The following is a 16,644-nucleotide window of genomic DNA, read 5'->3' on the forward strand; positions in this document are numbered from 1 at the left end:
TATAAAACCCCTTAGATTGCCCCCGAAAAAGAGTATAGTACCAAAAATGCATCTGTGTGTAGTAGTGAAGCCAACTTTAAAAATGCATCCAAAAATGCATCTGTGCGTAGTAGTGAAGCCAACTTTAAAAAAGAAGCTGTGTAGCGTTTTGTGGGAGTGCATAGGGCCTTACAGAGGTATTTAATGATAAGCCATAGGGCTTCCACAATATGATATCAGACTGCCTATATTCCCAAGAAATGAAGCTTTCCCTGTAACAAATTTGTGTTTAATAGTGAGGCTGATTTTAAAGGGGATCAATGTATAGCGCCTCATAAGAATACATGAGTCTTATGGAGGTATCTAATAACAAAACCTAGGGCGTTCACAATTTGATACCTGACTGCTTATATTGTCACTTGAGAAACGTTTTTCTAGCAATGCATTTGGGTATATTAGTGAAGCCTACTTTAAAAGAGCTAGCCCCTTTGCCTTTCTTAGGGATACAGGGTGTGTTATGGCGGCATTCATTACGCCTTCATACTTTCATATCAGACCACTTAAATAGCACACAACAACATTGCCTTCCCGGCCATTCTTCTGAGCGTAGCAGTGAAGCCAACTTTTAGGTAGTTCAGCGTGTTGCAGAGCAACTTGCTCATTTATCTTAGAATTTAAGCTTGGGAATTCCTGCAGTTTTTCGGGGAAGCTTTTTCTGTAGAAACCACCATTCGAAGCACAGAGACTACTACAAGCATTCGGAGACTGCAGTTAGCGGCCGCCGGTACCGGCCGGCCTGCTTGCGTTCCCGCATGTAGACTTCGCGTACGGCCGGTTGCCGGCCATGGCCCCTCTTTTTTAGGAGCGATGCCCCTTAGGGGCTCGGGCTATCGGCGTCTCATGTCTTCACGGTACTAAAACACCGGCACACTCGTTTACGCCTCGCGCTAGAACGTAATGCGTACTAAAAGAACACACGGGGATGCTCTTTTTCCAACGCTGCGTACTAAAACGTTTATTCTCCGTGGGCTACCCCCCCCCTTCACCCCCCAACGGCTTCATATCCGTTGTCATAAACGCCAAGGCGCCAAGAATGCACTTATACATTGCCTGCTTCGCCCCTCCCCAGGGTTCACGTAAATGGAGATGGCCCGGGATGGGGGTTTTTTTTTCGGTTTTGTTTCTGAAAACGTTAATTTTCGGGAGCCATTCGTGCGCATTTAAACTTCTAACGCACTAATATGCAGTTATCCCTTTCTTTGGTTGTACTATTAGAGAAGACATTTTTTTACTTTTTCGAAAATTTGAGTGCCGTAGGCCTTTACAGCGCAGTCAACCAAATTATGTGATTTTCAGTGCGGTTGTCACCGACATAGACCTGCCCGTCACGATACCGAATGGACTGCGCAAGCGGCCAAATCAAGGTCAGCGCAAGCACACTGCAAGGTCACTGGCTAGAACGCTGCCGTAATGAACAAGGAGAGAAGGTGGCAACTCAAATCTTTAACGGCAGACTTGAAAACATACGCTGAAGTGCGCTGCCTCCCGAGGAAAAGTGACAAAAAGTAATCAAATCGGAGTAGCATGTGCGTTATAACTTCGCTCCTCGCTGCGGCATCACATTCCGCCGACGTCCCCAGTAGTGATGTGAGCGCTATGCAGTGAGGCAGCAGTGAGTGCGAAAGCAGTGGATCCTGTGAATAAAGTAGTGGATCATGTGTGCGCAATGAATCGTGCACTATAATGGGTGATTTTAACACCGATATGACCTTACAAGAAGGAGCGTCTCTTGAACTGGAAACCTTGTTATCTTGTCATGGTTGTGTTAATCACATTATGCTACCAACTAGACTTGACACTAACAGTGCCACACTTTTGGATGTCTGTATATCGAATTTTTGTGATTGCGATATATCGACAGGAGTGCGACTGTGGATATCAGTGATCATTTTCCAGTTTTCTTATTTATCGAGACTCATTCTGTTATAGATGATCTATCCCCACAACCGCGGTTCTTCCGTAAGGTCAACAACCGCACAATCGAACGTTTCTGAGAACTACTGGAATCGTTAGATTGGGAAATCGTCTATCGGGAGAGCGATGTAAATATTGCTTGTAATGTTTTCCTGCAATCCATAGGAGAATGCTACGATGCAGCCTTTCCTCTACAACCTGCAAGTAAAAGAACCAAAAAGATTCGGAAACCCTGGGTGGATCCAGATCTGTATAAACGCATAAAAAAGAAAAATTCTATGTTACACAATTTTATAAAAACGAAGGATCCCGAAATACGCAAGACGTACAAAAAGTTTAGAAACAAGCTTCAGAGCGATTTTAAGAGAGCGAAAAGAAAATATTACGAACCGCTATTTTTTCACATACGAGGCCAGCTTAAAAAGATATGGGGCACTGTTAACAAAATAACAAGTAGAAAAACAATAGCACAGCCGCAATTCACGCATTTAGATGGAGAACCGGTAGAGAGCCTTCAGCTAGACAACTGTATGAATACTCATTTTATTGATGCTGGTGCGCACCCAACACACACTGATAACGGCGGCCGCGACGCGACTGGCATTCCACGATTGTCCAGCTCTATCTTTCTCGAACCTACGAACGATACCGAAGTACGGGACCTTATCGGAAAAATAAATAATTTTGCAGCGGCAGGAGTTGACGGGTTTTTATCGAGTGTGATTAAGCGCGTGGCACTAGAAGTAAATGACGTATTAGCGTACATTATTAATCTGTATCTGTCCACCGGTGTGTTTCCTTAGGAACTTAAAGTTGCTAGAGTGACGCCGATTCATAAAGGGGGAGCACACGACAATGTATCAAATTACAGGGTAATATCTTTCCTGGCAGTTTTTTCCAAGGTATTTGAGGGAGTAATCTATAATAGACTATCGACTTTCTTTCTTAAACGCAATGTAATTTCGAAGTATCAGTATGGTTTCCAAAAATCTAAATCAACAGAGCAAGCATTACTGTACATTGAAGATAAAATAATCGCAAACATTGAAAACACGCAGTTCACAATTGGACTGTTTTAGACCTTAAAAAACCATTTGATTCGATAGATCATAATAATTTGCTAAATAAATTGGAGAGATATGGAATACGTGGCGTGGTAGGTAACCTTTTAAAAAGCTATTTGACTCAAAGAAATCAGTTTGTTCAACTAAACTCCGTTGCATCAGACATATTAGAGCTAAAACAAGGTGTCCGAGCAAGGCTCCAAGTTAGGCCCGTTACGGTTTATAGTTTATGTAAATGACATCATAAATATAGAAGGTCCGCAAGAACTTGTAATGTATGCGGATGACACTAACGTATTCTTCACATCTGATAATATAATTAAACTTCACACAATAGTAAATGTTTACTTGGCACAATTATCAAATTGATTATTAGATAATAAATTGCCACTTAAAGCTACAAAGTCAACTTAGATGATATTTAGGCCGTTACAATAAAATTGTCGAGAAATAAATTCCGATTATATTCAATGAAACCAAGTTAAACCGAGCGATAGAACAGAAGTTCTTAGGTGTTTGGTTTCAAGAACAACTTTCGTGGAATAGGCATATTGCTCATCTGTCCACCGAACTCGCTAAAAGTATAGGTCTCATATATAGAATCGGCCATTTGATACCACTATGGTTGAAACAAAACTTATATAATGCTCTCATTTATTCGAAACTATGCTACGGGATTTTGGTGTGGGGGACCACAACTAAAACTAATTATAACAGGCTCATTGTATTGCAAAAAAATAATTGTGCGCATATTGTGAGCATTTGTGTGCGCGCCACGATAGTGCTCGCTTCAAGGACACATGGAAGGTGCCTGCTACTTTCGTGTCCAATCCACCTTGCACTCCGTCTGCTTCTCACGACCATTGACATCACCGTGTCGTACCTCATCTGGGGCTGGTATTCTCGGTTGCCTCTCGGAATAAACGTGCCGTTTCGACTGACTGTGCGACGTCTCTCCTGGGTGACGGCTGCCTTTGACGTCTCCCTCAATATATTTAGATTATCATGGCTGTTACGCAGATTTGAGGACAAGTCCTTTATTTACTGAATATTCAATGCTTCGAGCTTGCCAAATCTATTACATGAAGGTTCTGCACACCATTTATAAGCAAAAGACCCACAATCAAGTTAACCATAAATCTTCTGACTACTATCTCAGGCATACAATACGGCACACTCCCAAAGTAAAAACGAACTATCGTGAGCAATCTTTCCTGTACCAGTCAACTGAAATATTAAATAAATTGGGAGAAAAATTAAACTTCGACGCCATTGAAATTACGTTTAAAAAACAGGTCAGAGAAATGTTACTTAAGCAAAAAGCTTGCAATACTGATATATAATTAAGGGTCTGAGATATATATGTTTACATGTTCCCCTAAAGGTAGAAATTGAAAACAATTACAAACAAAAATACATTCATACGTAATTGTGACATAGTAGTGTAACTAATGAAACTTCATGAGTACGAATTACTGCGTTATGTGTACACTGTGATCCTTCTGTGAATTTTAGACCTATGCTTTGTATAATACATAGGAAATGTAGTAATGACTTTGCTTTTTGCTATTTCACTATTATGATTGTGCTATTATGCTTAAATTTGTGAACAGACGTGTTATTATGTACGCTGTAAATCGGGTGGCTGAGGCCCCTATCAGGCCCCGTCCGCCTTTAGTCTGAGCCTCCCCTTGGTTTTGCAAGAAATAAAAATCAAATACTCAAATACTCAAAAACGGCGGGCGCAAGCACCGAATTCTCGTAAATGACACGACAAAATGGTCTTGGCCTTTATATTCCTCGCTGCTCAGCCGAAAAAATACAGAACCCTAGGGCGCTTTGTCATACGCTACGCTGAAGCAATTTCCAGACTCGGCCATCCCATACGAGCACTGCGTGAACGTGCAGCAAACAGATATTGGTCGAGGGGCTTCGCTTCAAGTACTGAATCTGACAACGCCCGTCGGTTATTTTCCCGGAGAATGCTTTGAGACCCGCTTTTCTATGGGGAAATCGACATCAGATCGTCACGTTCGAGTGACATATGAATTCGCCATATGATTTAGGCGATGCAAGTGCAACAACACTCCTGGAGGAGTTGAACCCGGGAGCAAGGGATTCGCAGCAGGACACACTGCCGACTGAGCTGCGAGAAGGTGTCTATGAAAGCTAAAAGCTGGTGCTCAATGGTCATTGCTGCCATAGCTTATATAATGTCCGGTCAGCACATGTGTCACTACCTCCCGGATCTTGTCACAGCTCATCCACACGAAGTACAAAACTATCGAATCACGCCGAAGGAATTCTTTTTCTTCTTCGAGAGAGAGGTGTTAATAATTATAAGCTAAATATCTCCTAACAGCCACCCTCTTTGAAACACTTCAAGCTTTGTACGTGCCGCCCAGCCTGTCTGGAGGGAGAGGAGACATTTGGGCAACTTAGTTTCCTCTTCCCCATCACAGGGATCGCAGTCCGTAGCAGCATTCCGGCAGCGTCCTAAGCTGTTTTGTTTCTTTATCTTGCTCTTGCTTGTTTCTATTCCAACCCAAATCATATGGCCGCAGCTTGGTGCTAGCGTTTCCTTTCCTAAGTTCCGCAAGCTAGTTGCCATGCGGTGCTGCCGCGCTGATGTCAGTGATTTGCGTTTTCGATGTTGTCCTGGCATGGTAGTCGAATGCCGAACGTTGCAGAACCTACACGCAGTGCAACAGGAAGCGATAAGAATGTGTGCCTTACCGCCAGCGCAAGAAGAAGCCCCTACAAAAGCGAAAAGATTGTGAGCATCAACCGAGTACATCTACATAAGCTCCGTAAAGTGCCGCGGAATGCATCAAGGCTGGAACGCATGCAGCTGCAGTAGTAGGTAGGCGGCCTCCATGGTAGGCGGTAAGTATAGTGTCAAAGCCAAGCCAAAAGAGTAGCCAAAAGATAAGCCAAAAGAGTACCGCCAATCAGGCCCGCAAGTCAGCAACGGCGGCCATTTTTCAGCTTATGCGTGTTGCGAGATTGCCGCTTCTGCGGCCTCGCCGCTGACTTCTACCGGGCCACTTGTTAACAACACTTCCGAAGATGCAGCAAAATGGCGTTTTCGGACCCACTTCTGCTGCTGAAATGGTGCTACACGCGTTATCTTTGATTCGCATTCGGAACGCCGTCAGTCGCGCGCAGCCGCAGAGCAGGGAGGACACGCTAAGTCGACCAGAGTTGACTGACTAAAGCGCTTAAACAACAACATGGCGGCGCCTGTGTAGCGTCGCCGTGTAAACAAATGTAACGTGATGCCAACTGACGAATGATCATGGCGGCGGCACGGAACAATAGGAGAAAAGAGTGTCTATACTCTATAACCTTATCTGGGGATGCTGGTGGTGAACACCTATGATGTCCAGCACTTCCCCTGCACTCGGGAGGCGAACAACGCAGATTGCTTTATTTAAAATTTATCCACGTACACGCGGTTAAACACGCTAATATACGTCTCCAGACAACAAAATCCCTCGCTGGCGCCTTTTCTTTATCTCCGGACATGCTAGGAAAAACAGCGTTCTATTTAGCCATTCACCCGTTCATTCCTGCTTTTTTGGGGGGGGTACAGAAACCCGATAGACAGCCACATTACGGGAGTCAAGATGCCGGATACCGCTTAGTGCCAATGTGAAATATTCCGCGCTCGCATCGCGGGCGGGCATCGTCTGTATAGCTTCCGGGTTTCTTGGCCTTGCACCGTCCGATCGCGTCGCGCAAATGCCTTCCCTGCCCTCGGCGGCCGCTGCGCGCTGTGGCGAAGCGGTGGAGCGCCTTCTTCGCCCAGCCAGGGTCAACGCCTCACCGGAATGCCCTGCCATACTTCGCACCTCGGACGCGCGCGCGCGAGCATTATGCATGTATGCATCGGCGACGCGATTTCCGGACGCGGTCTCTCCAGGCACGCCCCGCCAATTCCAGAGACGGTCGAGTCCAGGGAGGGCGGCGGTGTTGCCGTCACAACACGCGGAAGCACACCGCGACGCACTGCAGGGAGCCGCCAACTGACAGCCCCTGATCGAGAGCCGAGTCGTGAGAGAAACCTGTCCCTATTCGCGCGAGTTCGCGATAAGGTTCACCGCTGCGTCGCGCCGACTACGGTGTCCCTGGTCTTTGCCGTGCTGTCGGTTCGCGGAGAGGCCGTCGCGTAGCCTTGACATTGGCGCTGGCTCCACTTCCGCTGCGCTGCCGGCGGTGTACTGTGACCAAGGTCGGCCCTTCTTCGCTCTCAGGTGAGTGTGGGCGCGCGCCATTAATTTGGGTTACGCGCGAAGACGTTACGGTTATCTTTAGTATGGAAAACGCGTGGGGAATAGTTGAGCGGAGATAAGGCGATAAAAAGAGCGAAAGTGCAGCTACCCGCTGGAACAAACTGAGTACAACAGCTAAAGTAAATAGTTGTTCCGAAAAAGGCGTTCGAGCGTTAACAACACTGTGCCGTCATTTTCTTCTAAGTTGTTGTTTTCTATATTTTTTTGGAATATTTATAGGGGTATTTATTATATGTTATATGTACACTGTTGAAGAAGTTGCTTAGTGGAGTTGCGCTTACAGACCTGTGGTATTCACCAATTGTACTTGGTCAATATCAATAGGATACGGCTTGCGCCTGTTATGTTAAATAATCAGTTTTTAAAGAACGCCAAAAAACGAAGCATGCAACGCACCGTCATGCCAAAAAGAAAACAATCATTAAGATTTTTTTAATGAACAGTCAAGTTTGCAGGCAGTGGGTAGTTCATGCATTTGCGGGGATCACGAAGTCTATGAGAAAAAGATATGTTAACATGTACGTGTACTCTTTCCAGGACACTCAGCTTTGTGTAAGCTTTTATATTCATACTTTAACATTACCAGATTTGAATGATTTTTAAAGCTCATTTCTTCCTCTTCTACACTTTGTTTAACGTGAGGATTCTTCTTCTACCCTGAGGGATAGAAACCAATGCTGAAATATGTCAGGATATCGCAGCTGTTATTGGTTGTCAAATGTCTTAAGGAGAAAATATGAAACGACGAGGTAAACAAATACCGATTTGGAACAAATACCTACTTGGCCAATAAGCAATACCTTCTTGGCGCCCTACGCTACGCGCGAAACGATTCTTTTCAAATCGTTTGCTGGTTCGGGTGTTCGTACACTTAACACAACTAATACGTTGAAGGAGTGTGCAATCTGGATTGTTTCAACCACTTTAATCTAGAAGGTAATTTCTAACACCCTGAGCTATATATATGAGGTGCGCCGTACCTCGTAGATATGAACTAATGAGACTTAGTCTAGTCTCTTAGAGCGACGAACTTAGTGCAGCAAGCCTACTGCTGCGCTTAATTGAGGGTTCACACTGTTCAGGCAATGCTGATGCTGCACCTTTAAAGAAGTGAGAACACACAGGTGGGCGTCACTAGTGAGTTTTAGAGTTGCGGAGCCGTCGACCCTTCATAAAATAATGACGAACCTCGGTGAAATCTGAGCTTAAGCCTTGCTCCTGCGTATTATCTTCACTCACGTTCAGTGCCCGTAAACAAAAGGGTTCCGTATTCTTAAACTTGTTGCATGGTACTTTACTAAATATGTTAGTTGTAGCTTTCAGTGGTCAATAGCTTTCATTTCTAATGGATGCTGCATGGTCTGTCTTATACAAGTTTGGTATTATTGCCATCTGTGCAACTGTATCACAGCAAAAACACGTTCAGCAGGGGGATCTTACTACATTTTATTGCGTTTAGGATTCATAACAAATAATAGTTCTTCAAAATTTGAGAGGCCGACATTTTCTATTACTAACATCTTGCGGATATATATATATATATATATATATATATATAGAAGCCAGAAATTGGTTTATGTACAGTTACTCAGGAACCTGCAAATCTCTCGCGATTCGTGTTATCGTGGTAACTGCTTCGCAACATTGAAGAAAATTTCTCTTCGCGAAGGTGGTACCCAGGTGCAAAATGTCGCACATTCAGATTAGCATTGCAAACGTAAATTAACTTCTGACAACGTGTCTCTTCCACACAGATGGCCAGCTTCATGTTGATTGCGTACAAGTTCGCCCTGCTGTGTTTGCTGATCCACGCCGAGTGGACCTCAGACGCTACGAAGGTAGTCATCGGCCGGGCAATACCTGATTCCCCCACAAGTGTTCCGGTGGTTACAACCAGAAGCGGCATAGTCTCCGGAGACACCGTCGAGTTCCTGGGAAAACGCGTAAACGTCTTCCTAGGGATACCGTACGCACAACCCCCTGTCGGCCATTTGCGCCTGCGGAAACCGCTTCCAGTAGAGCCCTGGTCGGGCACTTTGAATGCCACGCGGCGACCCAACCAGTGTCGCCAGAATCCTTTCGGCTGGCCGCCCATGCCGGGAAAGTCTCTAAGCTGCAGCGAGGACTGTCTCTACCTGAACGTCTGGGCGCCAACGCAAACAGACACGCCCGAACTACGAACCGTCATGGTCTGGATTCACGGTGGCGACTTCGTCTTGGGATCGTCGAGTTGGGACTTCTACGACGGCGCCATGCTAGCTGCGTATGGAGATGTCGTCGTCGTCTCGATAAACTACCGACTTGGCCGGTTGGGCTTCCTCAACGCGGCTTCGGACGAAGCTCCCGGAAACCAGGGTCTGCACGACCAGAACATGGCGCTTCGGTGGGTCAACGACAACATCGTCCATTTTGGGGGCAACAAGAGCTCCATTACACTGTTTGGCCAAGATGCTGGTGCCTCTTCGATCGCCATGCACATGATGTCCCCTCTCAGCACGGGCCTCTTCAGGCGCGCAATCCTGCAGAGTGGCGGGCCCTTCTGGAAGATGCGTACCAGCTCCATGATTGAAGGTCACGTTCCCCTTAACACGAAATCCGTCTCGAAAGTCCGAAACTGTACCGTAAGAACGCGCAAGCAGATTGACGACGAATTCGAGCAGGCGCTTGCCGACGCCGTGCTTCGGCGAGGGGTCGAAGACGTGTACCACATGTACGGCCCGACGTTCGATAACGAGTTCCTCCCGTTGAACCCGCACATGGCGTTCAGCATGGGGCTGTTCAACGACGCCGAAGTCCTCATCGGCTCGAACTTGAACGAAGGCGCGTGGGAGTTCCTGCGGCATATGAAGTGGAGGACGTTTATCAACGCCACGGAGTTTAGCTCCCTGAAGCTGCTGCATTACATCAAGCTCTTCTTCAACGAGTACGGCTTCCGGAAGCACTTGGGCTCTCAGGCGACGGAAGGGGTGTACTACTACTACGCGTCTAACCTCCGAGGTCTGGACGTGCTGCACAACAGGGAGTATGTCTTCGAGTTCATCGGCGACTACCTGTACACGTGCCCGACCAGGTACTTCGCCGAGACTCTGGGTGATCACAACACTACGGTGTACTACTATCGATTCAGTCACGCGACCGCGCTGCTGGAGAGACCCCCGTGGGCCGCGGCGACGCACTTCGACGAGGTTCCCTTCGTGTTCGGCCGGCCACTCCGGCACCCGGAAAGGTACACAACAGTGGAGAAGGAGCTCAGTGTTGCCATGATGGACGCCTGGGTGACCTTTGCGAAGAATGGGTGAGTAAATGAGGGTGAACCTTTGGCAAGGACTCGAAAAATTTGTTTTATTGAAGAAATGATTGCTTTCGCCTCAAAATGCGCTTGAGTTTTGTGTTTCACTTAAAAAGGCCGGGTAACTCTTGTTCCTTCGGAATAACAAAGTAACTGTGCGTCTGTCTACCTGTCCTCAACCGACATGTTCAAGCATAATTATTGTTGTTCTTTCTGTATAATAACCATGTGACGTTCTGTGTAGTCACATGACTTTACGCTTACAAACTTCATTTTATTTCAGAACTGAAGTATTCGTTTACAGATTTAAAGTCTGCACTACTTCTGCCAAAATTTGAAGTGTCAGAAGCGAAAAACACCGGTCCACCATGCTAATTTGGAAAGTTTTCGAACTAATTCACTCCTTAGAAGTTTCAAATTTAAAGTGAGACTCCATCATTCATTTTTAGTGTGTTTTAGGGGAGCCCCAAAGCGCTAAACTGTAGACCTGCCAAATTATAAAAATTCGGAGACTCCACGGCAACAATTAATGACAGTCCACTGTGACAGTTGACCTTTAAAGCTTTGAAGGAAAAAAAATGAGCTCTTTTGGCCTTGGTGGTCACCTATTTTTTACACCGCGTGTTAGTTATTCGCCGACGTGAAACGGCTTGCGGGAACATTGCGTAAAAAATTCGTGTGCTTTGTCAAAGCATCGGTTCTTTCTTGGGCTATCGCTTTGATTTTGCGGGAGTGTTACCACATCTGCGTGCGTATCAGCAACAATATCAACCGCTATATTTCTGTGTGTCAGCTTGTACTTAACATTACAATGGAGTAGAGGACGTTGCAGGATCAGAAGTTAAAACGCCTGACGAAATGCTCAAAAGTTTGTGTGCGTAAATTTTCCGCGTGGAAGAGGGTCAACACCATCCCCCACCCTCCCTTGAACTGTGTGTTGAAAATACATATATCGGAATAAAATCATCTTCATTGCGCATGCATATTTATCGCAATTTTTCTAAGGACAATCTTTTCTCGTGTTCGTATACATAGTAACGGCTTTCTGCGTGTGTACCGCCCTTTCCTTCCACTCCACTTCACTCTATTCCACCTGTTGGCATTAACTTCCGTGGACATCGCAGAGACCGAGGGCGCCTCATGCCTTTATATGGTCCTCCCCTGCTACCCCCCATAATTACTCCTTACCATTTATCGATCACCCAGGTTAAGTACCTGAACTTTCGTTTTACATTACCCGCGCTTCCTGGTCTCTCGGCCGCCAAAAGTGACCTACCCGCCGCTTTTCCGTTGCCCACCGAGTGATTTCATAGCAGCCTGGCATGTGCGTGCCATGCAAAGGGCATAAAGGGAGCACGACCTGTATAGTTGAGGCAGCTCTGATTGTATTTGTATGACCACCGGTTGTACTTAGGTGGTACCGGTTGGCAGCGTTGCCACTTTACTCCATGTATTTGTATGACCTGGCATAATTGATTACTGCTGTCTGGAAGCTTCCGTTTTTTTTACGCTGCTTTTATTCGATCCGCAGGAAACCGAAAACTCCCTCCGGAGAGCCTTGGCCGAAGTACTCTGCAAAGAATCCAGTGTATCTGGACATGACATCCAAGGGCTTCGCTACCGAGACGGGACCAAGGACGGAGGGATGTTCCTTCTGGCGGACATTCCACAACTTTGATCTTTGGCGCAACACTGCTAGGATGGACTTCTGATCCTGAGGACACTCACTGAATAAGCACAGCGGTACCTAAGCTGTCAAGACCTTCAAAAGTCCACAATGGGACCACTCTGGGGAAAACTGGTACAACCACCAACTGAAAATAGCCTCACATACCCTTCATTCGAAATGTTTTTGCGGCCAAACCTTTGTCATACGTCATCGTCTATCGACATGTTCATCGTTAATTTAAGGTATCATTGTATCATTCGTGACGAAACGTGACGACCTATGCAGTGTTAGCACGAAGTTAATGCCTGGTGGCGCCGAACATAAAAAAAGGTAAGCGATGGATAAAACGAATATCTATTGAATAAAATCTTTAATGAATACAACAACTGCTGTTGTTAGAAGCCCCCACCCCCCATTCCAGTGGAGGGGGTCGAAATTATCGACAATACTAAGTAAGCACGACAATAGCAAGTGCTACGTTAGTGGTTGAGCTTAAGCAACATGCAAGAAAGCAAGCCCAACAATTATACGGATGAGTTCGAAAGCTTGCCCCCCACCCCCTCAATTGCGTTTTTTTATTTATTTCACTCAAAATCACATCCCGAACAAAACTTCCTCGCCATCTCTGCTTTTCAATACATTACCATTCATGTTACTATGTTTCACCATTTGTTCATCCACCTGAGAACGGTTGGAAGATGCATCTATATTCGCAAATCCCACAAATGAGCTAAAGAACGATTAACGTAAGTTATTTTACATCGACTGTGAACAACAGCTTACTCATTCCCATTCTTTTTTCGTCATCTTTTCATGCAGAGAACGCGGCATATAAGATCATATTCATGTGGGGTTGGAATCGACCGCGGTCTGCCTTATCATTTTACATCTATGTGTGCAATTGCCAATCATGTTTAAGAAAAATGCGTACAGTCCACCCTTGAAAGCCCTCTTTCTCGCTACACAAGTCAAGCATGTTCCTGTGCAGGTTTTACAAATTGTGGAAGCAGACCATAAATTGCTGAATAAAGACAGTTTGCTCTAAGGATGGGTGTCGTTATTTTTGTTATCTTCGTTCGTATAAAGTAGCGATTGTGACGTTTTATTAGACAGAAGTAGCTTACTTCCCACCATAATAGCTTTTTTTTTCGGCTCGCCGACCTGATGGCGTCTTTTGTATTCAACCGCGCTGCGAGCTTTCCGCGTTCTTGATTTTTTTTTCAGTTCTTCTTGCGGTTATTTATTTTGTTCAGTGGTGCCTTGCTGCTACAAAAAAGGCCTATACCAGGTTCTGAAGGAAAAAAAGTCAAAAGTCGACTTAAGTAAGTTGAGGGTAGTCGCGAATTATTTCGTTAAGTCTGGAACCTCGGTAAATCGAGTTAAGCATTTCTTAGCCCCTTAATCCGGTTCATTCGATTATATACTGTATAGCGGCATTCATCAAGCTTATGCGGCGTCGTATTTGGGAAGCGTAAAAGCTCCGGAACTAAAATTGCGGCCTGCGCATAGTGAAAAGAGTCCACGAAAATTGTTACCTGAACAAGAACGGCCCCCGGAGTCAACAGATTTATTTCGCACCAAAGAAGTCGGTGACGTTTGGTTGCGTGCGGCCGCGCGGATTTCTCGTACGTTTGTAGTGCGTGCAGTGCGTCTTCTCTATCCTCGTGCGCTCCGGCAAACATCCGCAGCATATCAAGGGCATCCATCCCTTCCCTCGCTGTCGGCAAGGGAGCTACGATATCTGCAACGTCTTCGTCAGCGTCTTCAGCCGCCACATCCTCCAAGTTTCCTCCAAGCTTCCTCCAAGCTTTTCTCCGTCATCCAAAACTGCCGTGGTCACTGCGTTTGCGTCGGTGCTCACGTAGTCGGAGAAGCGTATCCCAACGGGCACTTCATCCACTGAACGACGGTGCCCCCAGGCATCTTCATGCTGTTGCCCGAAACTTGCATCGTCCGTTGCAGCTTCTACAGTTTCAGGACCTTACCTACAGAAGCCAGCAGACCTGAAGCAGTCAAAATCTACCGACCCTGTCGTTGCTTTCCAAGCTGCCACCTTCAACCGCCATGAAAACGTTGTAATTCTTCTCGCGCTTCATATATAGGTTTAGAACTCCTTGGACGACTCGTCGCCTATGCGCACTTGCCAACGTAATAATCAACTGATTAAAAATAAAAAATAATCCAACTGCCGAACACTTACTGTCTGACTGAACAAACGTTGAGAAAAAGAAAAAGGAGGGGATGAGGTATGGGATATAATGGAGTGAAATTCATGGGTGGAACCTTATGTCCAGGGCCCCAGTGGCGAGCGCGCCTGTCTTCGCTTTGTCCTGCAGGTTGAGTTGGTCCTGTAGAGATGTGCTTGCCAGGGCCGCCTCCCACGTATCCGGTGTGGTAGGCTGCGTTGAGGTGTGGCCGGTGCCTGTTCCCCATATGGTTTGGCAGGACCATGTGGTGTAAACAGCGTGGCTGTCTTGCAGTATTCGTCAAGGTCTCGATGTTGGCGTCGCAGCATCTTGGACCATCTGGGTTTGTGCATGTACGTACTGGTTGTGGGTTCGTTGGGCGCCAGATTGGAGGGGGAGGGGGGGGGGGCGTCGCGGCTATAAATTGACCGTATTACCCGCCTAGCAAGCTAGAACATGAGAACCAAAGCCACAATCCCCACCGCGGCGTTGACGAGCTCGGAGCCTAGCCATGTCGACAAACCACGCTTTATTGCTCGGTCATATGGAACACGCACTGGACAGAGTGTCCCGAGCTTAGGCGGGAGATGGAGTCCCCACGAGTTCGTTAAGCCACCCGTGGCCGCCGACTCGGTCCGTCTCCTGAGGGGAGAGTCGCCTCGTCTCGTGGTCGATGAACATCAGCTCCTTTGTCCGACCCGCGTGGTTCCAGACCTCCGCAGAAAAGCCCTAAGCAGAGCAATCCCGCTTTCCGACGTAACCTCGGTTGTAGAAAAGGGTCTCAAGAGGGAGAGGAGGGTGCCGGTGGGGAAGCCGGCCGCTTGGGGGCCAGTGCTCCGTGCGCCGTGATCGCCAATGCGCCGCGCTTCCTCATTGGCGATCACGGCGCACGGAGCACGGACGGCGTACGGCGCACGGACAGCGCGGAAGCGCCCGCCGCGCTTCTGCGCTGTCCTTCCGCGCGCGCCGCGCGGAAGGACAGCGCGTGCTTTGCTGTCCAGGCGGCATCCCCGTGTCGGCGGCGCCGAGCAGTTAGCCCTAATGGCGCTGCGCGGCCAGTGGTCCCCACATTGTCCGGATTTCTCGCGGGATTTGCGCTTCCGAGGCCGTGAGGTCGTTATATGGATGTGAAAATTGGACCCTCAGCTGCCGGGCTATGTGTACGGTTTCACCATAGATGGCGCTGTGTAAAGACGAATGGTAAAGCCCCTAAATTTCTAGGGCCTTAACGAGTGGTGGTCTCGTCGGCTGCGTGGTATGTGAGTGCACAAGCAGCCGCATTGGCCGCCTCATTCCCTTCCAGTCCTTCGTGTCCCGGGGTCCATGTTATATTGTAGAACTTTCCCTCTTCTGGTGGCATTATTGATCTAAGCTGTTTGGGTTCAGGCTTCCTCGCTGTTTTTCTCCCTGCCGAATGGCCAAAAAAAGCGAAGCCTGAACATCGTAACGGACTCCCAAGATGCGGCACGACTAATCACCGAAGAATGAATTGGAACAGCGCCAGTGCCACGTATTACGTGCAAACAAAACTTTTTTAACCGCTGGCGCCATTTGGCAAATTCAGCTCAAAATTACAACTCCCGTTTTGCGCAGCGCAGGTTCGTTACAAATCACTGCAATTTCGTTAAAGGAGGACAAAGGTGCTCCGCAATGTTATCTTTGGTACGCCATGAATCAATTCTGAGGCGACCCCCACAAAATAGACCAATATTTAACATTTCCTGAGCTACATTTTTTTTTAGAAAAATGTTCATTAAACCGGGACAGATCATGATATTGGTTTCGTTAATTTTGAGTTAGTCAAAGCATTGATTTCTATGGGCGCCTGAAGGGGGATAGGGATATCTTCGTTAAATTGGGACTTCCGTTATATCGGGTTTTGTTAATCGAGTTTTGACTGTGAATAGAGAGAAATAAACATTCATTCCCACAAACAAATAAGAATTGAACGTGCTGTTCACGTTTCCTGCATTATTCTTTCGAAAATTTTATGTTGATTTAGGAGTAATAAGTCTCTTTTTCCGATGTCAATATGATATCGTTATTAGAGTTTTGTGACCCCACAAACCTTGTAGAACCGTTCCAAACCTTCCCGTTCCCCCATGTCCTTACCAGGGATTTCATATCGGAGCGATAGAGGATTCAGTCACCTCGTAACAAAGAAGCATCACGCCGGAAAGACAATTCA

General features: G+C 46.7%; 1 protein-coding gene across 1 annotated transcript; it reads left to right on the forward strand.

Moving 5' to 3' along the window:
- Positions 1–6,948: 6,948 nt before the first annotated feature.
- LOC144179055 (acetylcholinesterase-1-like) lies at positions 6,949–13,309 on the forward strand. Its single transcript, XM_077707238.1, has 3 exons — positions 6,949–7,273; positions 9,067–10,607; positions 12,133–13,309. Exons 2-3 carry the CDS (start codon positions 9,067–9,069, stop codon positions 12,311–12,313), a joined length of 1,722 nt encoding a protein of 573 aa, XP_077563364.1. The 5' UTR covers positions 6,949–7,273; the 3' UTR covers positions 12,314–13,309.
- Positions 13,310–16,644: the final 3,335 nt, after the last annotated feature.

The sequence above is a fragment of the Haemaphysalis longicornis genome, unplaced genomic scaffold, assembly GCF_048455015.1.
Source record: "Haemaphysalis longicornis isolate Haplotype H1 unplaced genomic scaffold, Haemaphysalis longicornis Haplotype H1 scaffold_4, whole genome shotgun sequence".
In the NCBI taxonomy this organism is placed as follows: Eukaryota; Metazoa; Arthropoda; class Arachnida; order Ixodida; family Ixodidae; genus Haemaphysalis; species Haemaphysalis longicornis.